The sequence below is a fragment of the Podarcis pityusensis genome (assembly GCF_964106645.2).
Source record: "Podarcis pityusensis genome assembly, chromosome: 1".
Taxonomy (NCBI): Eukaryota; Metazoa; Chordata; class Lepidosauria; order Squamata; family Lacertidae; genus Podarcis; species Podarcis pityusensis.
Window position 1 is genome coordinate 14191560 of NC_138028.1, and position 24965 is coordinate 14216524.

Sequence of the window (24965 nt, forward strand, 5' to 3'; positions counted from 1 at the left end):
AAAACTTTGCAAAATCATTGCAGGAGATCATGTGGTCCGTACTGGGCCCCGATGTCGCAGGTGGTTCCGCTAAATTGTGAACCACCTGAAAAAGTCAACTGCTGCTGTTTTCTGCAGATGCAATAGAGGCGGCGAAAAAAGTCTTCTTCGCTGTCGCTATCGCCACTTGGTAGGCTCGACGTTGAGCTCTAACCTGTGTCCGGTCAGATTCGGAATGAGTTATCCGCCACCGGCGCTCTAGCCGTCTCAACGATTGTTTCATTGCCCTCAGATCCGTGGAAAACCACGGGGCTGTCCGGGCTCCATGCAATCGGAGAGGGCGCTTTGGAGCCAAACAGTCAATAGCCCTGGTTAACTCCACATTCCAGTGGGCCACCAGGGAATCGGCTGAAAGGCCATCAACATGGGATAAAGCATCCCCTACCACTCTCTGGAAACCATTTGGATCCATTAAGTGGTGGGGGCGGACCATCCGAATTGGTCCCACCTCCCTGCAGAGGGGATGGGTCGCAGAGAAGTCCAGTTGCACCAGGAAGTGATCTGACCATGGCACTTCTTTCATTTCGCTTTTACTTAGTGTCAGATCACCAACATCCATAGAGGTAAACACCAGGTCCAAGGCATGTCCGCGGCTATGGGTTGGGCCAGACTTATTCAGGGACAGCCCCATGGAGGCCATGCTTTCCACAAAGTCCCGAGCGGCCCCTTGTAAGGTCGTGTTGGCATGGATGTTAAAATCCCCTAGGACAACCAAGCTAGGTATCTCCAGGAGAACATCCGCCACAACCTGAAGCAGCTCGGAAAGGGAATCCTTGGTGCAGCGGGGAGGTCGGTACACCAAAAGGAATCCTGTACTGCCCCTATTGCCCAACTTCCAGGACATAGGATTAAAACCCACTTGACCTGTCTAGTCACAATGTGAGAGGGAATATGATTGACCTCTGCAAACAATAGAGGGGGCTAGTGAGGGATTTACATTCTATGCATTTATGTTGAAAATTACTGTTGATAAGAGAACTAAGAACTGTCAACTCGCCACTAATAACTTCATGTTGGAAATGGATAAATGCAACAAAATGGTGAAATATCTTGTATTCTTTCTTGAAGCCATGGATGTCCTCAACTATATTTGAGATATCATAACAGAATGTTGTTTTTCATTTCACAGCAGTTTGATGTCACTGTATCTGTAGCTTAGTGGGCACCTTTGGTGTGCTACTCCTTGTTCTCTTTTGCTTGCTATTTAAAGCACATCATATCTATATTTCATAAAGGGGCTGACTTGCAAGGAATGCTACACATTAGAGATGTTTAGGCTTTTTAGTGCTGTATGTCCTTCCTTTTTTAGATATCTATACCCAAGAACCATGACCTCCCTTCCAAATCTTCCCCACTTTTATGACTGCTTTATAACTGCATGAAAATGTCCATAATTGTTAGAAAGATGAGTTGCTTTTAAGTAGTTTCCTTATGCATTTGAAGCTACAAAATTGACAACTGTCACCATTAATTTTTATATGATTTTTAAAACAACAAACAACACTTCTGAGAAGTTATTCCATGTTGATTTAGACCCATCCCTAACTGCTACTTTTTCTTCTCAGTTTATGGGAAGCCTGTTGTACAGTCCGGTTCGACTTCCCCTTCGCCGTTGCCATTCCTTCACAGCTCTTTGCCTGCCAATCCATCACAGCCTCAACCTCCCAACGAGTATAGTGAAAAAGATCAAGAACTGGAAAACACCCCACCCTCTGGTGATAACAGCAACGTAGAAAATATCCCTCGCCCCCTCAGCCCCACCAAGCTCACGCCCATCGTGCATTCGCCCCTTCGCTACCAAAGTGATGCCGATTTGGAAGCCCTTCGCAGGAAACTCGCCAATGCTCCCAGGCCCTTGAAGAAGCGGAGTTCCATCACTGAACCAGAAGGCCCCAGTGGGCCAAACATTCAGAAGCTATTGTACCAGCGCTTTAATACCCTGGCCGGAGGAATAGAAGGTGCCCCTTTTTATCAGCCAAGCAACTCACAGGACTTCATAGGCACCTTGGCAGATGTTGACAATGGGAACACAAACACCAATGGCAATATTGAGGAGCCCGTAGCTGTGCCCCCGACAGCTCCTCTTCCTGATGAGCCTTCATCAGATGCCAATGATAACGAACTACCTTCTCCTGCAACTGAGGAGTTGATCAGCGAAGAGAACACAAATCAAATGCCCGAGACAACGGAGGATGATAACAACAACAACAACCCTGCTATAGCCCCTTCTATTGAGCGGCCACCTAGTCCAACCCCAGAGGCAGAATCCCCAGAAGAAGAGGAAATGCAGCCGCCACCTGCTCTTCCTCCTCCTCCACTTCCTGCGGTAAGATACTGTGCCAAAACCAGTGTGATGGGGGGGGGGGGGCATAAGCAGTGCTATGCCACATCGTGGAATCTGCAAAACTTTGAATTCAATTTAGGTTGAGTCCAACCCCCCGCCCCATAAAACTTTCTTAGTATATTCTAAATTTTTCCCAAACAAATGGCCAATAAGTCTAACCTATGTCTTGGATGTAGGACAAAAGTGTTACTTAGGGCAAGTCAGGCAAGTACAGAAGTGAGATTTGACTGTGCTGCAATGTGTATTTTGGTGAAGTGCACTTTGATCCAGGTCTGAACAATTTGTGACCCACCAAGCTGAAAGCAGTGTAACAGTCACAGTGTGACCTGCCAAGTTCTTGATAACCTTGGTTTTGAATTCCCAGGCAGGCAGACAAAACAAAAGGTTCATCAAGCTGCTGGTGGGCTCCATTTAGCTTAAAGTTGTGCAGGTCTGTCTTTTAAGGCCTTGGTCCTCAGTCAGTGGGTTACGATCATGCCACCTGCACCAAACATTTTTAAGTAAAAGGGAGAGAGCAGGACATGTACAGTTAAAAGCTGGATCTTGGGTCTGAAAATATTAAAGACTGTTGTCCTATGGGAATACACCAAGCGGGCTCCCTTTCAGTTACATTAGGAAAACAAGTGGTGGTGATTATCTAGATATTATGTGCATTAAAGAAAAGCTAGAGACAAAGTTGGGGTAGTTCTCATGTTTCTACTAGTTCCAGAAAACAAAAGTTTAAAACAGGATAAATTTCTCTATGATAGAATGCAGTTCAAAGTGTTCTGATACTGATGCAGTTTGAAACTCAGGGTTGCCTTTTTACTCAGACCAAAAGGACCAACCTGAAGAAACCCAATTCGGAGAGAACTGGCCACAGCTTGAGGGTCAAGTTCAATCCCTTGGCTTTGCTGCTGGATGCCTCTTTGGAGGGAGAGTTTGACCTGGTGCAAAGGATCATATATGAGGTAAACTTGGAAATATTGTTACTCGCCTATGTTATGTTTTGATGGTGGAAAATATTTAAGTTCATGCAGTCAGTCCTTGTTTTCCCCCAACTTAGGTGGATGACCCCAGCAAACCTAATGATGAAGGAATCACTCCTCTGCACAATGCAGTGTGTGCTGGCCATCATCACATAGTTAAGTTCCTGTTGGATTTTGGTGTCAATGTGAATGCAGCAGACAGTGATGGATGGTAAGAGACCAAGTGGAGCACACACAAAAGCTAGAAACCGGTTACTAGTGCAAATCCATCTTCACAGGAATGAGGGCATGTTTTGTCTCACCTGACATTGAGTCTTTTGCTTTGTTTTCAGGACTCCTTTGCACTGTGCTGCCTCTTGCAACAGCGTTCATCTCTGCAAGCTACTTGTTGAATCTGGAGCCGCAATTTTTGCTTCAACCATAAGTGACATAGAAACTGCGGCAGACAAGTGTGAGGAAATGGAAGAAGGTTATATTCAGTGTTCCCAGTTTCTGTATGGTAAGTTTCAGGTTTTGTAACTTGAGATTTCAGAACTTTGCTTGAATTTGTCATTCCTCACTTGTTCCAGGATCTAGAAGTATGGCATTGCTTATTTTACAATGAAAAGTGTGTATTCGATTTCGTGTGAAGATTTATGCAGCACCTTTCAGCCAGCTGATCCTCAAGGCAGCTTACAGCAGATTCCAAGTACACCAAAACAACAATAATGTTAGAATACCGACTGTTGTTGTGGAGAGGCAAATGAGGTATCAAATTAAGAATGTGTGACATACACCGTGTGGCCAGTTTGCTCACTAAATCAGATGATAAAGGGGTGGAAACTAAGGTAATACAGGTTGTATTCTTCATTGATTTGAGGAATTCTGTGTGCTGTTAGTGGGAACACTGTGTATGTGAGTGGGTAGAAGAGTGGAGAAGGCGTTAGACACAAACACATCTTCAAATGTTCCCATGTCTGGCTTTAGGAAATGACTGCCTTTCTCAGCATGAGCTGTGACTCATATTTAGCCTGCTTTGGAGCAGAAACAGCTGTGCCACAAAAGGACAGTTAGAGCAGTTCTAGTAGGATCCAGAATGTAGCAGCCTACCTACGAAGGCCTTTCCCGGCTACAGAATGTCCAGAAACATGCACTTGCCATACTGAATAATAAAGGAAGGGATAATTATTTCCTGTTGACTGTGCTTAAGCGAGTGCAATGTAAATTACTGCTTGAGCTGCTGTAGCTTAAGCCAAGTCATAAAATTCAGCCACCAAACGTGTTCACAACCATTCAGAGCTTTGTGCCTATTGGCTTTGCCAGTTTCCATTTCCCATGGGACATGTGTTTCTACAAACCTCGGACAAAATGGCCAACCTCATATTAGTGCTAGTAGAGTGAGGTGCTCAGAACAGATATATAATGGGGCATAATAGGGACGCAAGTGGTGCTGTGGTCTAAACCATTGAACCTCTTGGGCCTCCCAACCTTTATTACCTTATAATGGAGTATAACACTTACTGGTGTAATCTCCTAGAACTAGTTGCAGGGTGCTTCTTTTGCCTTTCCCCATGACAAAACCACCTGTCTCTAGAAATCAGGCCTTATGACTGTGGTGGGATTTGATAAGAACCCTACACCGCCTCTGGTCCATGTCAATTTCACATGTGTGTATTTATGTCTGGTCCATCTTGTTTTCATAACTCTTCATATTTTATCCTGGTGTACACATTTTAAGTGTTTTATCCAAAAATATGCACTTAAAAATGACTGTTGGTACTTTCATTGAGTTGCGGATTGCATCACAGAATCTGGAGAAGTGTGAAATCTATCCATACATTAATCTGGAAGGTGCAAATTAGGTCAGTTTGCACAAAAATGCAGACCAAACAGAATTCTCCTCCCTCACTACAATTGTATTACACATTGTATTACATTTCCATGCTGCATGAGAGCCAGGGGCGCCATGATTGCGGTATCCATTTTCCCAATAGTGGTTATTGCTTATTCATGTTAGGTTAATGTAGTTGTTTCTTGGTCATAGGCGTGCAGGAGAAACTGGGAGTAATGAACAAAGGCATTGTGTATGCGTTGTGGGATTATGAAGCTCAGAACAACGATGAGTTGTCATTCCATGAAGGAGATGCAATTACCATTTTGAGGCGCAAAGATGACAATGAGACAGACTGGTGGTGGGCTCGTCTCAATGACAAGGAAGGCTACGTGCCTAAAAATCTCTTGGGGGTAAGTCTTGCACGCTCTTCCTAATTCCAGCACAATACAGTGCTTTTCAGAAATCCTCCAGATTGTTCAATTATGAATGATTAAGGCAGGGGTACTGGTTTATTTGGAAGAAAGTTCTTCCTGAACTGTACCACTGCAGGTTCAAGTACAGACCAAGAACAGTAAAAAAAAAGGGGGGGAGGAGCTGGTCATTTTAATCTCCACAGGTAGAGTTGCAGACCTCAGAATAACTCTTTTTAAGGTGGTGAATCATGTGGAATGTATAGAATATGGGATAGTCAAACAGGGTTCATAGAGAAATTTAACTAATAAACTGGGGCTCAACAGAAATTACCATACTTTTCTGCGTATAGGACTGTTTTTTTACTCTAAAATAATGTTCAAAATCTGGGCTCTTCTTATACACAGATAGTATCTCCCCCCATTTTCTCCCCAAAAATATACATGGGGGTATCTTGTAGATGGAAAAATACTGTAGTTTTCTTTGTTGAATTCCTCCCAGATTATTTATAATGTACATTGTGCTGTTACAAACTTTCTGTCAGCACAGCATTTCTGCTTGCTTGATGGAACAATCTCCCCTCCCCTGCTGTTCTGGTAACTCCTACACACCCCAATATTCTGTGTTGCTTCTGACACCCATAATTTCCAGTTACTAGTACAGTTCTCAAGAGTGCAGCTTTGTCTTCTAAAACACAATACTAAGCTGCAAGCCTCTATGAAAGGAGACAGGATGTTGAACAGGATGCTGTTTGGGCCTTCCCTATACATGCCAAAGACTTACTTGTGGTGGGCCCAAGCACTCAACAAGCAAAAAGCAAGAAACCTCCATAGAGTGGGTATGGATCTGAATTGGAAGACAGTGGGCTTTTGGCCCTAAACAAATCTGAAAGCAAACTCAAATGATGGCAGTGGAATTTGCTTCCAAATTTGTGTGTTAAGTTCAGAATGCTACTATTAGTCCAAAGCTTGAAACAATGTGGAACAACCAGTCTTCAAGAGAATCATTTTCTAATACAAGGGTTTGAACAGTTAAAATTACTAATGTTCCCATTTAGAACTGATTATTGCTATTGTTGTAAATTGTGAAGCATCAGCCTAAAGCACCTTTTCAACAGCTCAGTTGAAAAGATTCTAGCAGAAATAAAGGGAAATGGAACTAATATGTATGATGCTGTCGAACTGTTCTGCTTAAAAGTTGCTTTTAATGCAGTGGTAGAGTTGTAAAAACTAATATGCTTTATAATTTGCTAAATAATAATTTTAAATCTTGTTTTATTGCAGTTATATCCAAGAATAAAACCTAGGCAACGAACTCTTGCCTGAAAACCATCATTTGGCAATACAGTATCTTGCTGGCAACTGGAAGTATACACTGGAAACATTTTCAATCACATTTCACCAGAAGTAAAGCTATACTTGTTTTAATTGGTGCTCTTGTTAAATTGATGGACAGCATTTGAGATTTCCAATCTGAAGTTTGTATGTGAGATCTGTTCCATGTTCACCCACCCAGTCATTGGGAGAGGTACTCAACACAGCCTACAGTATTTTGCCAATTGAATTAAAAGAACAAAACTTGTGCTAGATGTTAAAAACCTTTGCAAAACACAGGTATGCTGTCTGATCCATTCTAGTCCACAGTAACTGTCAAGGTCTTTATTAAAATTGTCAACTGATTGTTGAGTTTACTGTGTAAATCCTTGAAGAGCTTGGTAAGTTGGCATCTGGGAATTACCAACAGTCCTCTGGTATAAAAGGTGTTATTAACTAACAGTGAAGCATCAATGCTGAATGGATTTTTGCACATTTCTCAAAACCACGTTCCTTCACTTGATGTTTTTTCATGATATTCTGCTTACAGCACCACTTTAAACTTTCTCAAACACACCCACACTGAATTCCATCTTCTGGACAAACCTGCATTCATATTTAAGGGATCTGTATGTCTATATGAAAGAAAAGTGCAATAGTTGAGAAGGTAAGAGTCAGGTTATAAAAAAGCTAATAGGTTCCCTTTAAGGACCTTTAAATCTTATCTGTGAAAGTAGGGAGGGGGTCTGAAGGACTGAATAAAGGCTGAGCTGGCTATGTAGAGAGTGAAGGGAGAAAGAAGAGGACGTCTTGCTGTTTTGGCTGGGGCAGCATCTGTGGTTCTTGGCAGCCTGGCATCTTGTGCCAGGGTGAGTTATGCAATAACTTTATCCACTATCTAGTTTCGAGCAAAAAAAAGCACTTCACTGGAATATTAGTTGTACATTATTTTATATACAGAAGTCTATTTTGAACTTCCCATTATGTTGTAGCCATACGTGTTTTATAATTTCCTCCCTGTAAACTGTAGGCCATTTGGCTTTATTCATGTACACGGTGTGCATAATTTATATATCCATTGATGCAGTGCTGTAACTTGCTTTTACCACTGTTTAGCATTAATTGTATATATTGTGGTGATGAGAAGTGGAAGGGTATTGTAAAAGAATATTTGCTAAATGAATGTGAGTTAAAAGCCTATGATACACTGCTAATCCAGTGTGCACAATAAAACTACTGCTAAGGTATAGTTGTGTTTGTAGGTGTTTCTTAACCCAAAACATTTTTTAAAGAACATAATTTGTTACGAAGCCCCCTGACCCATTTATTGCACCTATCTGAATGTACCTGCCTCTGCTTTCATGTCTACACAGTAACCAGTTTGAGCCCGGCATGAAACCTTGTGCAATAGTCAACAGCAATACTACCACAGACAAGCTCATAGTGTTTAATCAGGCTTTATTAGCCAATGCTAGAATTACCACAAAAAGCATGAATATAAAACTTCAAAAATCAGTCTTGCTAGTAGCTTCATTCAAAAAGATTACACAGGACAAATTGTGGTATTTGGTAAATTGTATTTTACAAAAAAGAAAGTTTTTATCTCATGATACAAATCCCCCACAAGAAAGAGTAGCTTCTATAAAATGACATCTAAGGCAAATTTCCATAGATCATTTGGATATGAGGAGAAAAAGAACCTGAGATCTACACACCTGAAAAGCTATTATTCTCTGGAGCATCAAATAAAGTTTGTTTCCTTGTTTAAAAATGAATTACACTGTATACATAATTTGTACTACAAAAAAGTTGTGCTATATACTTAGCAGTAGTGCAGGTCACACTTCATTTTACATATTAAGTGCAGACAAGATTTAACAAAATATAAAGTCATAGATGCAAGGCTATATTTAAAGCATTAATAATCTGTTTACATATTGCACACTAAAGTGAATACTTATAGGTCAAATACTCACATTGTAATTGGCCAGTGCTCACATGATGAACCACGTCTGGGATACGAAAGGGTGGGTGGGGGATCCCTATTACCAAATACTTATTACCGTGTTTCAACTAGCAAGTAGTAAGAAGCTTTTTCTTAGAGCTGATCTTTTCCCTCAAGTTGGAGAAGCTGTTATTGGTCCCGAGATTCATAAAGAAGTTTTGCTGCCTGCAATGAAAGGGGAAAAAAGGAAAATGCTGATAGCAAAGCAGTACTACTCAGCTTTAACTAGATGCTCATGTCTTTCTGGAACATCTACATGGGCTGAATTGAGTATTTATCAATGCATTAGAAAATGCAAAGATCAAGACAATCAGAAATAAGGGTATGTTATAACAGATTTCACAGTTGGGCAAAGGAACAATGAGCAGTTCTAGAATATTTCTCCTAAGAGAAATGGTTTGAAGTTGTTTCGCTATTACATTCCTTTTAACAAAAACACACACCCTGCACCTTAAACACTCATTCACCTTTTGCTTTCAAGCACACGAACCAGTTTCCTACTGTTCTGTGTTGATTCCTCTACATCTATCCACATAGAGCAAGGGGGGGGGGGATCTGATGGGCAGGAGGACAGGTTTAATCCTGCAATAGCTACACACCCTGTTTCATGCAGCAAACAGGATTGTGCAGCCAATGCAGCAGGGTCTAAATCTCCACTCATCAGCTGAGGGGCAAAGGGTAAAAGCCCTCTGTTCTTTGAAGCTGGAAGTGATGTTAAAAGAAGGGTGGGAGGAGCTTCAGAGAAGTTTGGCAAACTGCTCTCTGAAATGTCTCCCCCCCCCCCCAATTATTTTAACATTGCTCCAAGCAAGGGATTTCGACATCATGCAACATAATGCCGCCATGTGATTGTCAGGTTGATTGCCCCACTCCCTGATACTTGGAACACACGGAGCCAAAGAAATTACCTGCTCATGACACACGAGGACAATGATCCAGCAGTTCAACTAGTTACCTTATGCATGGCTGCTAGCCAAGTAGCCGATAGCTTTTTGTTGGAATTGAAGTCTTCACCAGCGGTAAATCTAAACTGCCTCAGTTCCTCCAACCCTGGTACCTTGTACTGAAGGAGCATACCTGTAGCGCGAGTATTGCCTCCTAAGGGAAAAAAGTAACCACTGAAAAGAAGGTTTAATCATTTTTCTAGTTCAAACAGAGTGGAGTGACTCCACTCTGCTGTAACAAAGGGGTGCTACAACCCATACAACTTTTGTCTAAAAGCCTTGGTAAGGTAGCCAGGCTGAGTAGTGACATGGTAAAGACCACAAGCAAAAAAGCTTGTGGCTGAGCAAGTATGCCAATCTCCTAGCTCTGAGTTACATACACTGTTATGCGGGCTCTTGTTAACATGCTTAATGCTGAACAGAGAGGAATTGTGTATTTCCAATACCCCGTGTACACACTATACAGAACATTAGTTTGAGGAATGTGTGTTTGGTGAGTCTAAGAGTTTTGCACTAAACTGTGTTAGGCAAACAAACAGCCATCCTACCCCACAGCACCAACTGAAGTGCTGTATTTGCATACTAGGTGTCAGTATTCAGTGGAATGTTATTTGCCAAAGGTGACCAGAAGGAAGAAGGGCTGACTCCTGCTATATTAGAAGGAATGGAGGTTTGTAAGCATGGATGGAGATGGTCACAGAGTAAAACAGTCCCATCCATGGACCACTGAATGCTTTCCCCAAAATTTCTGGCTTCAGAGGATTGGGATTCAAACAATCAAACGAGACAGTTCAGAAATGAAATTCCAGATTCACACCATCTTTCGTCCTGCAGATTAGCAGACCTTCTGCAAATGGCACTAAAATGCAGAGCTGACGCTGTACATAACAGACTAGGCCTAGTCTGCTCTGTATTTTGTATTCCAAAGGCAGTGCTACTTGAAAAAAAGGAATTGATTGGTGTGTGTGTGTGTGTGTGTGTGTGTGTGTGTGTGTGTGTAAAGGCTCTGGATTATAAAACACTGGCATCACCACCCTCTTCGCTCCCACTCTGTCAATTCTGCAATAAGTATTATACAAGTTGATCAAATGTATTAATGTACATATTTGGAATCCTGAGGTCTGATTTGTTTGTTTGTTTGCAAGCCTGGGGCTTAAATCAGGATTCAGCTGAAGCTGGTGAATTCTTCCATCCACAGTATCATTCTATGGCTTGCTTTGTACCAGAAGAATTTCCACAAAGCAAAGGTCCTGTCCCAATGTAGGTATAGGGCAGAATAAATAGTATTAGTAATAATAATAATAATAATAATAATAATAATAATAATGTCATGCTTCTTTGAATTTTGCTTGGATTAATTTATTCAGTTTCTGGGGTGGGGGGTGGGGCGACATGCACAGTGCCGAGGCCTTGACTTGTTTAATATTGTTGCAAAAGGCAGAGAGAGTTTGACCTGATTCAACAGCAAGCAAGCAAGCAAGCTCAGCAGCAGGTTACATAAGTCACATTGAACCAGAAAAGACAAAAGAGAGGGATGGGAGCAGCGAGCAGGGAGCAGATGGTCTTGCCACTGCCTGATTAACTCAGCAATGAGCAATGATGTAGCAAGGAAACTTTTCCCATTCTGGAAAGTTATCAGTTGCTGTATTTTTCTGTGAAAAACTTTCCAGTTTCCATAAATGCTGTGTTTCATAACAAAAGTAGCAGCATCATACAATAGCAGTCAAGGACAAGTTTTTAAATTCTAATTAACTTTTTTTCCAGATGGCTACACCAAAGAAATAGCTACAGAGCCAATGCACAGCTTGATCATGCTAAGATGAATATACCTTGCAACTTTTTCCACTTAAAATTTAAACCGACTAGTATCCAATGTTGTTCAAACCCATCAAAGCCTATTTAGGAGGAGATGGGAGAGAACTGCCAAAAATTGCCTCCCTCTACCATTCTGTTGATGGATTCCTTCCAGGAGCAGACAGTATACCCATAGTAAGCCAAGTACATGCTACTGAATCATGATGTCTTTAAATATTTTAAGTATTCCAATAAAAATAAGTTCTTAAACAAAACTAAGTTTGAATCATTCTAAGTGTGCTTTATTGGATTCCCCCCCCCCAAAAAAAAGTTCAAAAAAGCTTTGAAATATTTGTGGAACAGCAGTTTAGTTTAAATTTGGAGAAGACACACAATCATCCATGGATCAGAGTTCACTGCTTACTGTGCTTTCTGAATGACAGCAAGGAAGCTCTGCTGGTCTCAAGACTATTTTTCAAATAATATGAAACTGCAGCATTTTAAAACTTATTTGACACTTACTAGGGTGGGTACACGCAACCAGCTTCTAAATACCCCTGCGTAAAAAACACAGCTATACTGATTCACTGCATTAAAAGTGATGCCTCTTAAACCAGCCTTCTTCAACCTGCTGCCCTCCAGATTTTTCTGGACTCCAACTTCCATTAGCCTCAGCCAGCATGGCCAATGGTCAGGGATGATGGAAGCTGTAGTCCAGAAACATCTGGAAGGCACCATGTTGGGGAAGGCGGGCCTAGAATATCCACTCCATTTGCTACTTCTCACATGCACGGTGGCAGCCATATGCAACAGGGCAACCATAATGGAGGCTTAGCTAAGGAGCCCACCACATCGCTCTCCTCCCCCCCCCCATCCAACAGAAGGCCATTGTTGAAACTATCTACAAGGCTTACAGTTGCAATGCATGTGTCCTTTGCAGGACTGTTGACATTTATCCAGGCCAGGCATGTTGCGTGAAACCATTCCCCGTATTCCTGCTTCTTTCCATCTCACTTGTAATTAAAGGACCCCTGACCATTAGGTCAAGTCGTGGCCAACTCTGGGGTTGCGGCGCTCATCTCGCTTTACTGGCCGAGGGAGCCGGCATACAGCTTTCGGGTCATGTGGCCAGCATGACTAAGTCGCTTCTGGCAAACCAGAGCAGCGCACGGAAATGCCGTTTACCTTCCCGCTGGAGCGGTACCTATTTATCTACTTGCACTTTGACATGCTTTCATACTGCTAGGTTGGCAGGAGCAGGGACCGAGCAACGGGAGCTCACCCCGTTGCGGGGATTCGAACCGCCGACCTTCTGATCGGCAAGTCCTAGGCTCTGTGGTTTAACCCACAGCACCACCTGCTGTAATTAGAGTTGTAATTACACAACTCTAAAACCTCCTTTCAGAGAGGTGTCATGGCCCCTTTAAAAAACAACAACAGGAAAAACAAATCTCTCCAATGGAGATGAATAAGCAGGTACACACACAGCACTGGAAGAAAACCCTGCAAAAGGCACCTATTCCTAGTCATCTGGGAGGTCCAATGTGTGCTGATATACGAAGTACAGCCTCTGTGGTCCACTCCAGTGAGATTACAGAGGCAGTACCCTCTGTTTGTACCCTATTCCATCATGTTCAAGTCAAGGCTGTTCCCATTTCTCTACCTTTCATTTCTTTGATGGAATATCTCTCAGTCCAAACCTGGCTGTCAAAGGAGGAGGAGAATATGAACAGGTTGGCTGATAGCTGAGCCAGACAGTTTTTTTTAAGAACAGGTTCAAGCTGGATATAAAAAGGGGACTTAACCTTCTCCAGAACATCAGACAATAGATGGATTTTAAATCGAGCACTAATCCCCCACCCTACCCAAGTACATTTGCCCTAAAGCCTGCAGCAGAAAACATGCATTGAACGGGAGCTACAAAAAGCATGCTTAGAAGAAACTGAGCTCCAGTGCTGACCTTCCATATTGTGTTCATTTTCCAAGAGGCTGGTGTAAGTATGAATGTCTTTTTCTACATCAAGGAGGCAGGCAAGCAGTGAGGAGAAAGATCAATCAAGAAAAATGAGTAAGAACGTGTTCAGTTTTAAAAGGAAGATTTCATACACAGCCAAAGTATTAAAGGATTTGATTGCAGTTGGATTAAAGCATTTGCAAGAAACATACAGGCCAGAGGTGTGCATAAATACAATCAATGTTACTGAAAGAAATACCGCTTGAATCACTAGTCCTTAATCTTACTATACTTTTGCTCCTTTGTCCCACACCTTCTGTTCTTTTTTCTGTGACTAAAACTACAAGAATGTAAAAGTTCAGCCAGGTCCCAAATGAATTTGACATGTCTCTGGGATAGTGATATTTTTCAGAGTTTGCCCTAACATAGCCATCTCATCACACACATCTAACAGATGGAGACAATGATGAGCAGCCTATTGTTTAGAGCAGCTGTGGACAACCTGTTTAGAGCAATATTCCCCAAGGAGTAATCTGCTAGGGGCATATTGGCAAGGAATTGGGCAACAGCCAAAAGTGAGCAGGTCCAAACCTCTCTCTCTTTCTCCCTGCCTCTTCCTTCATGCTAAGCAGGCTATACCATCTCCAATTTAAAGCTTATCAGAAAGCATTCATTTTTGTTACTAATGTTTACTCACTACATTAGCCCAAGATCCACCAAAACAGAAATATTTCATGAATAGCAGCACCATGAAATTTAGGTGCATTATGACCCACATATTTTTCATTAACATTGTCAGCACTGCTTTTTAGCAAGTTACCCAGTTGCTATTGGCAACTGGAAGCAGTTTCTAGGCATCCAAATGGTGACTCAGAGTTCCAAATTTGCAGCATATTCTTTTTAAAAACCCACTGGGCATGCTCAGTGCATTGTTTACTGAATAATCTTAAACCAGAAGTTTCACAACAAATTGCCTGCTTTGCATTTTGCAAAGCATTCCACTGTTTGTATCTCTTTTTAAAAAACACACAAGGAAGACCTAATAAAGTAAGATTTAAAATCATCAGACTGTCTGTGCTTTGTGAAATGTGGACTTGCATTTTTCTTCGTCCGGGGCCAAATAACGGGAAGCTTTGAAATGAATTCTAATTGGTTGTTTGAATTCTATGAGAGCTATGTAAGGGTGCTTTTATATATTTGGCAAATAAAAACAAGAAGGCTTTACTAATGCTAAGAAATGATCTATACTGTTACATGGTGGGGGGGAGAGGAGAGAGAGAGAGAAGAGGAGAAGGTTATGATGTTCACTTCCAAGACCCTGCACAGTCTTGTAAACAGCTGTCAGTTTTGGCAAAAAAGTGGTTATGTCATGTCTTTGGACAGTAAGAATCCAAGAATCAGATTCAGCAATGAAACAAAATGATACAACTGTGGCTGCATTTTTTAAATATGCTCTGCTCTTGTTTTTCATTAAGCAATTGAAAGGAAAAGAGATGATTCTAAAATTCATGTATGCATAAACAGACAGGGTACTAAAACATTTATAGGACAATAACTTTAGTGAACTTATCTAGCGTGACAAATATCAGATCCTACACCTGGCAAACAATGCATGCATTTTAATACACTCATTACTCACAAATGGGAAAACCCAAAAGCTAACAGTTGAATATATCTTGATATGCAGGCAACTCACAAAGGTTGAAGAAAAGATCATCACCTCCAATCCTTCAGCATCTGTTGGCATTATATTAATCTGCAGTCATGAGGGCTAGAAACTTTTTTCCAGATTACATGGAAACTAAGTTGCTAGCAGCCTGTCACAGACTGCGAACAAATGCCCTATACAGTCATACATCGGGTTACAGCTGCTTCAGGTTGCGGACCACCGAAACCCGGAAGTACCGGAATGGGTTACTTCTGGTTTTCAGCGGTCACGCATGCGCAGAAGCACTAAACCGTGCTTTGCGCATGCGCAGAAGTGCCAAATCGCAACCCGCGGGTTGCGAACGTGCATCCTGCATGGATCACATTCGCAACCAGAGCATCCACTGTAGTCAACATGCTCTCTGTGATGCTATAACTGCCTGCCATTGTGTTAACCATTGCCAGTCAGTTATACCTCATACTTTTTGCAGTAGGTGCTTCAAGATTATGATCTCCATTTACAACCTCGTCACAACACAGAGGTAAGTGCCTTCTGAAAAGAAGCAGTCAGTTCTTCTCCAGGCAGTGAAGCATCTAGAACTGGTGTGATGGCTCTAATTGCCTGGGGAACAAGAAAGCTGTTTCCTGTTCAGCTTATATGGGGGAAAGGTGAGTTAAAGGTTTTTTGGAATTTACATTTCATATAGAGGACTGGGGAAAGTCCCAGAAGGTACAAAAAGTGAGGGAATGGAACTCAAAAGCAAGGGAGTTAAAGGAAAGTCGAGAACTAGGCAAGGGAAGGATCCATTTAGAAGGTTAAAAATAGAAATAGGCTAGAGGAACTGAAAGCAAGAATGAGCTATGCAGAAACCTCACTGAAGTCTATTGTGGGTAGAGAAAATGTGGAATTCTAGGAAGGTTTGTAAAGAGAAGGATGGCAAAAAGGAAGTGGGACAAAGTAGGCAGTAGCTTGAAAAATAAAGGGAGAAAAAAAAAGGGTAATGGAGACATCTAGCCAATGAGAAAGGACTGCTTCTCTCCATATGGACCTACCAGCTCCCTGCAATCATCGTCTGAGGCCTTTCTTTGTGTGCCTTCCCCATGAGAGGTCAGGAGGGTGGCAACATAAAAACAGCAGTAGCTCCCCATTTGTGGAATGCTCCCCCCAGGGAGGTTTGGCTGGCACCTTCATAATACCCCTTTAGGTGCCAATGAAAACACTCCTCTTCAACCAGGCCTTTAAAATATGTTTGTGGGAGGGGGTGTGAGGAGATGAGGGTTTATTGGTTTGTGGTTTTGTTGTTCTTGTTCTTGTTTTTATCTTGTATTTTTATGTTGTGAACCACCCTGAGATCTATGGATAACGGGCAGTATACAAATTTAATAAATAAAAATAAATTAAGAAAAGAGAAAGTACGACTGAGACATGTACTATTAACAAGAACAAAGCAACGGAGGGAGCCAACAGTAAGCAGGGCTACTAGGTCTGGAATACAGACCTGGATAGGGGGATTCTGCTACTTGTAGCTTCTACTGTCAATGGAGCATTATGACCTGGCAACCCTAAGACAACAAAGGAAGTTAAAAAGCGGTGAACTATAGGGATCGACCCAAAATTCATATACTGATTTGGAATAAATAGCCAACTGTTTTTTGTCTGCACTTAAGTTAAGCCAGAATTCTACTGAATTGGACATCGGTAAAAGGACTGAGTTCCGAATGTACAAAAAGCACTGGGCTAGGCTTCCTGAATCAAGGTAACAGAGCAACATCCCTGTCTTCAGGGTAGGCCGAAACACTACCAGCTGCTGGTTAAACATCAGTTAATTCTGTACAAGATTTACCTCCAGGAGTAAATCCCTCAGTAAGTATCTGGACTGTGGAAATCTGTGCAATTTCAATTTCATAATGGCTCTCTCCATCCAGAAATAGGTATCTACACACAAAAGAGGAGAACACCACCATATGTCAATCTGCAGGGCTCACAATACATACCAGTCACACTGGTAAGAAGCACATGTTCTACTAATATAGATCCCTTGGTTTTTTAGATAGGCAAAGCATGCCAAAGATCATTAGATTTAGGTACAACTGTTACTTAGGTGGTTATCCTGCACTACTTCAGTCTGCAAGTAGGGGGTCATGACTGAATGCTCCTTCATTTAAAAACTGCCTTGACACAAACACCCCCAAATATAGGAACTAGATGTCACTGAGAACAGCTCTAGTTTAGTAAACCAGCATGCCAGCAGAAGGCTATGTGCAGGAAATTTGTTTATATAGAACAGCAGTGAATTTTGTTGTCCCTTCCACCAGATTCCTTCCATCTCGTGTCCAGGTCCCTCTTGAAATGGTAGATAGTGCAGGAAGTGATTCTTCACATTCTATGAATTTAGGCTATTGAGGCAGTGAATTCTGCAGAGTAATTCTCAGAGTTCTACTGCATTCATGGTGCCCAAACAAGACATGTCTTTGGAGGGACATTTTGAAATTCCTAAACCTATTATAAAAAATTCAAGCTGGAGTCCCTCTTTACCATCAAGGATTACCATCAGATCCTACCCTGGTTGTGTGGGTAGGGTAGCTGTCTAAGGTTGGTTTGCTGATTGCACTATTACCTTGTCTCTGACTGGCAAAAGAAGCACAGGACAGGCAAATTGCTATTTGGTTTTACATGGATATTTGCATTGCTGTGTTTCTCCTGCATTTTTCTGTGTGTCTTTGACCTACCAGAGCAACTTCTGGCCTGGAGTCTGCACAATGCAAGGCAATCTACTTCCTCAACACTGCAGTCCTATGGGTGATAGATGGCAGTATCTACCCATCTGGTAGATTGTCCTCCAGTAGAAATTACTTTCGGGTTAGGCCAACAACAGTGGGACTGTCCATGAGCTATAAAATTTTGGTTAATGGTCACTTCTGAAATGTTTGCTCCTCTAGTTCACGGATAAGAGTAAAAATAGTGAGCGATCCATTAAAGCAGTGGTTCCCAACTGGCGGTTCATATAACCCACCCAGGGGATCCGTAGCACCATTTGCATAACAAAAACTACCACAGAGTTATCAAAGAGGGGGTCCATGGCTTGGCTTTTGCAAACAGGGGGCCCACAGTACTTAGGTAACTGGGAACCACTGCATTAGAGTATTAGGATATGGTACTGCACCCAGAATCTACAGCAAGAATGATGCATGGGAGTCACCAGAAAGATGCAGCCAAATACACAAAAAGAAAGAATGGATGCTGTAGATATGTGGGAGATTGTGAAACTGCTTAGATTTTTTGTAATGAAAAGAGCTTGTAGATATCAATTAATCAGGTTGAATTACCAGATGGAGTTTCCCTCCCACCTCACTCCAAGGTTACTTTTGTACGTTCAAAACTTTACACTGAAACGTATTTATCAGTGCCATACTGGTTCAAAACCAGTTTTTACTGATGCTTTCGGTTATGTGATGCATTACTTTGAAAACAATTTAAATGCCTACATTAGTTGCCCAGAGACAGCTGTTATTTGGATGGATTCAGAGATCACAGATTTACTGCTACTCAATATCAAATCAAACCAAACTGAAGTGTGCTGCAAGTTTCAGCAGCCCAAACTACTGGTTGTTATAACAGCTGGAATAGAGACTGGCAAAATCAATTCTTGGGAAGCAATAAGGATCTAGAATTGCAGCTTATGCAACAGCACTATGAAGAATAAGACTAACTGCTGAGCAAGTCCTAGTAGCCAATGAAGAACACTTCTCACCTCTGGTTGTTGGAAAGTCGACAAACCATCATCTCTGACTTTTCTGATGTCCCTGGAGTTACAAAGAATGTAGCACCTAGATATCCAGGAAACAGGGAGGGGAAAAAGGAAAATATGCACTTAATATGCCTAGAATTTATAATTAAGATAATGACCTTGAAAGATCTGGTTCTAAACCTGCCTATTGAGGTAGCTATGAATTCATGGTTTATTAAATATTCTCAGATCTACTTTAAGTGAAAAAGCAGTGACAGCACGTTCTATCATGATTAATGAAATATAATAATATATGATATGAAGTCATTTAGGAGTTTAAGCTACCATTCAGAAGAACTAGGACGTTTCTGACTACATTATGCTTAGGAAAATATACCTTATTTTTGCACTTAAAAGAGTGACTTGCAGGTTACTATTCCAGTGTAAATTAATAAGAAGAAATCCCTTGTTCTCTTTATGCTGAATGCTCTTTAGCTATTAATCTAAATATTCTGAAAGAGCTGAAACAATGCTGCACAAATTGAAATCAAAGTTTTCTACATTGGATAGAGGTTTATTTTGCACGTTTACAATTTGGGCAAGAATTGTGTGCATTAGATACTGAAATGTGAATGATGTACAAAGGGACACTATTACATAAGAATCATCCTTCAAACTCACATGCAGAACATGCCATCCTTATTCACTGTGCTTGTTGCTGACTTTGTATGGTTTCCTGAATGTCAAATTAAGCTGAACACACAGAATAGGCATTAAAAAGTGTCAAAGAACATTTCTAAGAAAAATAATATTGACAGAGCAACATGGCCATTTGCCACTATAAAAGGACTGAGATTTGCCATTTTCATGATCTGACACTGCAGACAGATTCCCAAACTGAGAGAATGCATTTTTATCTAGCACCATATATTTTTTTAAAAGGTTGCCTTCTTTCTGATATTATAACCATTTATTTTAAAAAGCAGATGATTATTAATTGCCCCAAACAGACCTTTAAATACTGCCTTTTAGATAGTTAAGGTACGAATTCTATAGAATCAAACAGCAAATCACACTGTCATTTATCATGCTAGATTTAATACAAAACTCCAAAGTCAACTCTAATTTCCCATGCCCAGCAAAAAAAGCAAAAATCTGACCTATGGGCAGCCCATGCTTAGTACTTACCATTCATAAGCACTTTGAGCTGCTTGTCATAGAACTCTGCTTCTTTTTGAGAAATGAGAGCACATTCGGCGCACTGGCGCACAGGATCAACAAAGCACATACGAGGAAGAGGCACTTTCTTGCTGCAGCATTTGTCACAAAAGCACTTTCCGCATCTCCTGCAGTGGTGCTGGGGGGAGGGCAAGGAGAAACAAAGGAAAAACTGTATCAGCAAAGTTGGAGCTTTGTGTTAAAACCGATGGTTCTAGCATATGACTGAAACGCAGATGAGAGATAAATATAGTATGCAGTGTTTGAGGGATGGAGGGGATAGCCTCGAGATGCCTAGTTAAAGAGTGCCAGAATGATTGTCAAAATGAAAACTATGGAAAAGTGTATTTTGATCTAAGTGAATCAGGAATCGCTGCCTTTTCAGATTTATAATGCACAACAATAATTGCTTCCCCTCTTCTCAAGTCTACTTCATTGAAATTGTAGTTATCAAGAACATTAAAATGTTCTCCCTTTTCCCTGTTCTGATAAAGCATGCAACATTCAACATGCTTGAAGTATCAACACTGTGAAATTCATGTTTAAGCACTCAACTTCACTGCAGGGGAAGAGCAGAAACCTGCAAACTATTGTCAAAATGTAATATGCTACAGTGTGTTCCCTATCTTAGTCTCTGAACATCCTATATAGCACTCTAAGTGAGTGGGCACTGGTTCCCAGGATGACTTAAAGTGAATAATTATGTTTTTTAAGTCTGAAAAAAAAAGCTGAATACAGATGAAAGATGTGTCAAAGTTGCCCACTCCAAGATTTTAAAAATAGCAAAAGATGGCAGCCTTGTGGCAATATTTACTAGTTACTGTGTAGTAAGGTAAAGGCCACATTTGTGTGTCATGCTAAGCCATAGTTTAATAAAACATCAAGACACTGCAATGTACCTCTGGTTCATGCCCCCCCCCTTTCATTTCCCTACACAGCTGAGAGGTGGCATTCATAAGTTTCTGTTTTGTTTGTTTGTTGTAGTCAACAGCTTTCCTCAGGAGACCCACTGTAATAAATGGACCCAAGTTAGTCAGTGGCTGCATTCTGAGTAGATGTTAGTTGAATACAACCCTTTGTCTCAACTGACAGTGGCTAACAGTCATTATAGTTTAACTGAAACAAACTATAGTGCTGACCACAGTTTGTCTAGAGGTTAAGGAGAAGTGGGATGATTCCAAACTTCTCCTGGTCATGAAAGAGGATTTTTTTTCTGGGAGTGGGAGAAGTGAACAAGTCCAAAGCTCACTGCAGCTCATTCAAGTTTTGCTAAACTATGGCAACTGACAATTGCTGTGAGTGAAATACGCACATAGGAAGGAGCTTCAATACAATTCATACTGCAGCAGCTCAAGGTGGACAAACCGTAACATAAAATTAAAGAGGGGCTTTTGTCACTAGCTATTATAAGTAAAGTGCTCAGGGGAAAACTACTCCTTTCCTCCCAAAAGCAGCCCAACTGTAACATTCATATGCCTAATTCTGGATCATGGCGAGTGACGATGCCAATTTTACCTCAGAACAAGGTTTCATATTTTGGTGTATATTTTGCGTTTATCTTCTTACCTTTCTGGTTATGAAGTCAAACTTTGCATTGCACTGCATGCATCTGGGACACTAGAAGATAGTAATGGAAAATATGGGAAGACTTGTGCCCAAAACTAAAGGAATGCATTTAGTACTTCATCAACATATTTATATGCATTTACTTCTATTGTGTCCTAGTCTCGTCTGTAGAAAAACACACACAAGTTAGAACTGGAATTACTGAAAGGTATTTAAAGAATAACCTCATCTGCCCATTACTTTTCAAGTAGAAGATTTCATAGTACAACTAGGAAGGGGGGCCCAGGACCCTCCATATATTGTCGAACTACAACTCCCATCATCCCTGGCAACTGGCCATGCTGGCTAGGGCTGATGGGACTTAGGAGTCCAACAACATCTTAAGGTTCATGTTCCCCACCCCTGCTTTAGAGCTGTATATACAGAATAGTCCATATGGTAGATTCAACTACAGTGGTGCCTCGCAAGACGAAATTAATTCGTTCCGCGAGTTTTTTCGTCTTGCGGTTTTTTTCGTCTTGCGAAGCACGGTGTCGGAAAAGTTTTGGAAAAGCTTCAAAAATCACCAAAGTCTTCAAAAACCTCAAAAAAGGCTACCACACCGCGTGCTATGAGTTGCTCCTCGAAGTCAAGTCGCAACTGTATTAACGGTTTTAAGAAAAAGGAAACAAACTTGCAAGACGTTTCCGTCTTGCGAAGCAAGCCCATAGGGAAAATCGTCTTGCGAAGCAACTCAAAAAACCAAAAACCCTTTCGTTCTGCGAGTTTTCCGTCTTGCGAGGCATTTGTCTTGCGAGGTACCACTGTACACAAAGCAGACAAACTACAACAGGGAATATGCAAACTATCATGAAGTTTACCTGTGACTTCTCTTTCTAAGAGACCCCTCAATGGATACTGTTATTATCGATAAAAGATACTGAGAAACTGTGATTACCAATAAATTCATTTCACACATCCTTTTGTCTCATATAAACATGAAGTTCCTGGGGAACCTGATTCCTTTGTAAGCAAGATAAAAGCCAATTTTTCTGCTAACCGGGTGCAAAGGGTTCTCAAGGCTCAAAAAGCCATTTAAGCTTATGCATAACCTGACATTGTTATTGAACGTGGAACAGTATTCTCTCAGATTCAGCCATGTCTCATCTCACCTCAATACCCTCCTCTGAGGCCTGCATTTGACCTTACTCCCTCACCAACATTCTTTATTATCTCTGTTGGGTATTCCCTCTTTGACTGCTTTACACATACCCAACCTTCCTGTTGCTCTGTCTCTTGATCCTCCCATGCCTTGCAGTTCCCTGATGCAACAGCTGCCTCAGAAGACTTGTCTGGTCTTCCACCACTTCTACCTACTTCTGAGACTCCACAGCTTCTACCTTCAGTCTTTCTCAGGTCTTGACTTGCTCATGAGTCAATAAATTATGACCACTCCTTCTACCTTTTTGTTGAAAAGTGGTTTAAGCTCCACTCATCCCCCATCTTGATTTACAGCAACTGTTTTCTCTCTGACCTTCCGTTAACACATCTCCAGCTTCTCACCTCTCTCAGGAACTCCACAGCCAAAATAACCCGCTACTTAGCCTATCCTTTAGATTCCTGTGCTAGCTTCTCATCAGCTCCCACATCCAGCACAAACTGCTGCTGATCCTTAACTCGGAGCGTGTAATTTCAGAGTTGGTGCTTGGTGAGGAAGCAGCCAAATCCACACACATTAGCAGAATGAGGTGGCCGAAGAGAACAGGTCAGGTTACCACCAGAATAGAGTTCAGATTACAGGTGGGATTATTAGCTTCCGAATGCTCTTCCCCATTCGCCGCACTAACACACACAACAAAAATCCTCCCTGCAAACAAAAAAAGCTAGCACATCAATTTCAAGCGGAGGAATGAGGAACTGATGACCCTCCAGACATCACTGAATGCCCAACTCCACCCATCCATGGCTGGGGTTCATGGGAGCTGGAGTCCAGCAAACCTTCTAAGGGACTCCTTGCCACTCCTTTCGGCACCTCCTAAAAACATTCTTGTCCAGACAAGACTACCCACATGCTTCGAAAGCCAAGGTCAAAATCTTTCCTATGCTTTTAAGCATGGAATTTTTCTAGATATATATATAGAGAGAGAGAGAGAGAGAAATTTCATGCTGAAAAGAATGTGTGTATGTACACACACACACACACACACACACACACGAAAGTGCTCCCAGCTGCAGCATACACCTTGGCGCAAGGCGCTGGCTTTCTACTTGCAGGGAAGCTACCGTGATCATATTTCATATTTGGAAGGGACCGCAAGGGTCAGCTTGTTCAACCCCTCAGGAACGCTATTGTGATGTTCTGTATTATGTCTTGATTATTATAATTATTATTGTGCCTCGTAAATTATGTTCTTAATGCTGTGCACCGCCCTGGGGTCTCTGGATACAAAGGGCGGTATATAAACCGAACAAATAAATGATATATATAAAGCGAGGACATTCCGCGAAGGGCCCAACCGGGGGGCTGTCAGGGCAGGGTCCTCCTTCTCCAGCCGAGGCGGGGAAAGAGAGACCCTGAGGCGGGCGAGGCGAGGGAGAGCCAAGCCCAGTTTAGGGATGGTGGGTTTTTTTGGGGGGGTGGGGGTGTCTCCCCTTCCCCCGAGGTTCCTCAGGCGGGATTTCTGAGGGGAATCGCTATGGGGAGCGGCTGGAGCCTCGCCTTCCCCGCCCTGCGCTGCCTCCGTTACCTCCTTATCGGGCACCCACGGCGGCTCCTCCAGCCCGAAGGGGCTCCCCGCCGAGCGGCTCTCGGGCACCATCCGGAGCCCGCTGGGAGAGCGGACCAGCTTCTTGGCGTCGAGGGCCTCCCGGCCCGACATCTTTCGCCTCACAGCCGCCGCCGCCGCCGCCGCCGCTCGGCGACTCGCCCGAAGCCACCAGCTCGTGGCAAGGCGGCCCCCGCCAATCAGCGCTGCTTGGGCAGAAGACGGGCGTCCAAGCCGCCCAATGAAACTCTTTCAAAAAGCCCTTGTCCCTTCCGCCCCGCCCACCAACCTCGGTCTGTTGTTTTTCCCCGCCGCGGGGAGGCGCTGAGGGACGTCCCCGCCCGCCCGCCCGTCGACGGGACTCTTTTGAGCCAATCCCGTCGGCTCGTGAAGGCCCGTCGCGCGCGGAATGGGAGGGGAGAGCTCCAGCGCGTGCGCAGTTTGCAAGAGAACGTTTGCAGGAAACCGTACACTCTT

General features: G+C 42.3%; 2 protein-coding genes across 11 annotated transcripts in view; one reads left to right on the top strand and one right to left on the bottom strand.

Annotated features, from left to right (window-relative positions):
* The window catches only part of PPP1R13B (protein phosphatase 1 regulatory subunit 13B), a 66828-nt gene extending 58693 nt beyond the window's left edge, over window positions 1–8135 (top strand). For all 9 annotated transcript variants that reach the window (XM_081010735.1, XM_081010734.1, XM_081010732.1 and 6 more), the window contains 6 exons: window positions 1605–2365; window positions 3196–3333; window positions 3429–3562; window positions 3684–3850; window positions 5375–5574; window positions 6859–8135. In XM_081010735.1, coding sequence (XP_080866861.1) covers window positions 1605–2365; window positions 3196–3333; window positions 3429–3562; window positions 3684–3850; window positions 5375–5574; window positions 6859–6900 — 1442 coding nt within the window. In that variant the 3' untranslated portion in view covers window positions 6901–8135. The remainder of the gene's footprint in view (window positions 1–1604; window positions 2366–3195; window positions 3334–3428; window positions 3563–3683; window positions 3851–5374; window positions 5575–6858) is intronic.
* Window positions 8136–8329: 194 nt separating this feature from the next.
* On the bottom strand, window positions 8330–24677 carry ZFYVE21 (zinc finger FYVE-type containing 21). Of its 2 annotated transcripts, XM_080992803.1 has the most exons (8): window positions 24471–24677; window positions 21745–21795; window positions 20149–20317; window positions 18985–19060; window positions 17077–17168; window positions 13592–13645; window positions 9849–9991; window positions 8330–9058 (listed from the first exon to the last, which is right to left on the bottom strand). In XM_080992803.1, exons 1-8 carry the CDS (start codon window positions 24600–24602, stop codon window positions 9023–9025), a joined length of 753 nt encoding a protein of 250 aa, XP_080848929.1. In that variant the 5' UTR covers window positions 24603–24677; the 3' UTR covers window positions 8330–9022. The 2 variants fall into 2 exon arrangements, with proteins under 2 accessions (XP_080848929.1, XP_080848930.1); XM_080992804.1 differs by lacking the exon at window positions 13592–13645 and having other exon boundaries at window positions 24471–24673.
* Between the last annotated feature and the right edge of the window lie 288 nt (window positions 24678–24965).

Coding starts and splice junctions, on each gene's coding strand:
- ZFYVE21 (XM_080992803.1), bottom strand. CDS start 24,602: ATGTCGGGCCGGGAGGCCCTCGACGCCAAGAAGCTGGTCCGCTCTCCC. Junction 21,796..24,470: donor CGTGGGTGCCCGATAAGGAG/GTAACGGAGGCA, acceptor ACTATCTTCTAG/TGTCCCAGATGCATGCAGTG. Junction 13,646..17,076: donor TGAGGGATTTACTCCTGGAG/GTAAATCTTGTA, acceptor TCCTTGATGTAG/AAAAAGACATTCATACTTAC.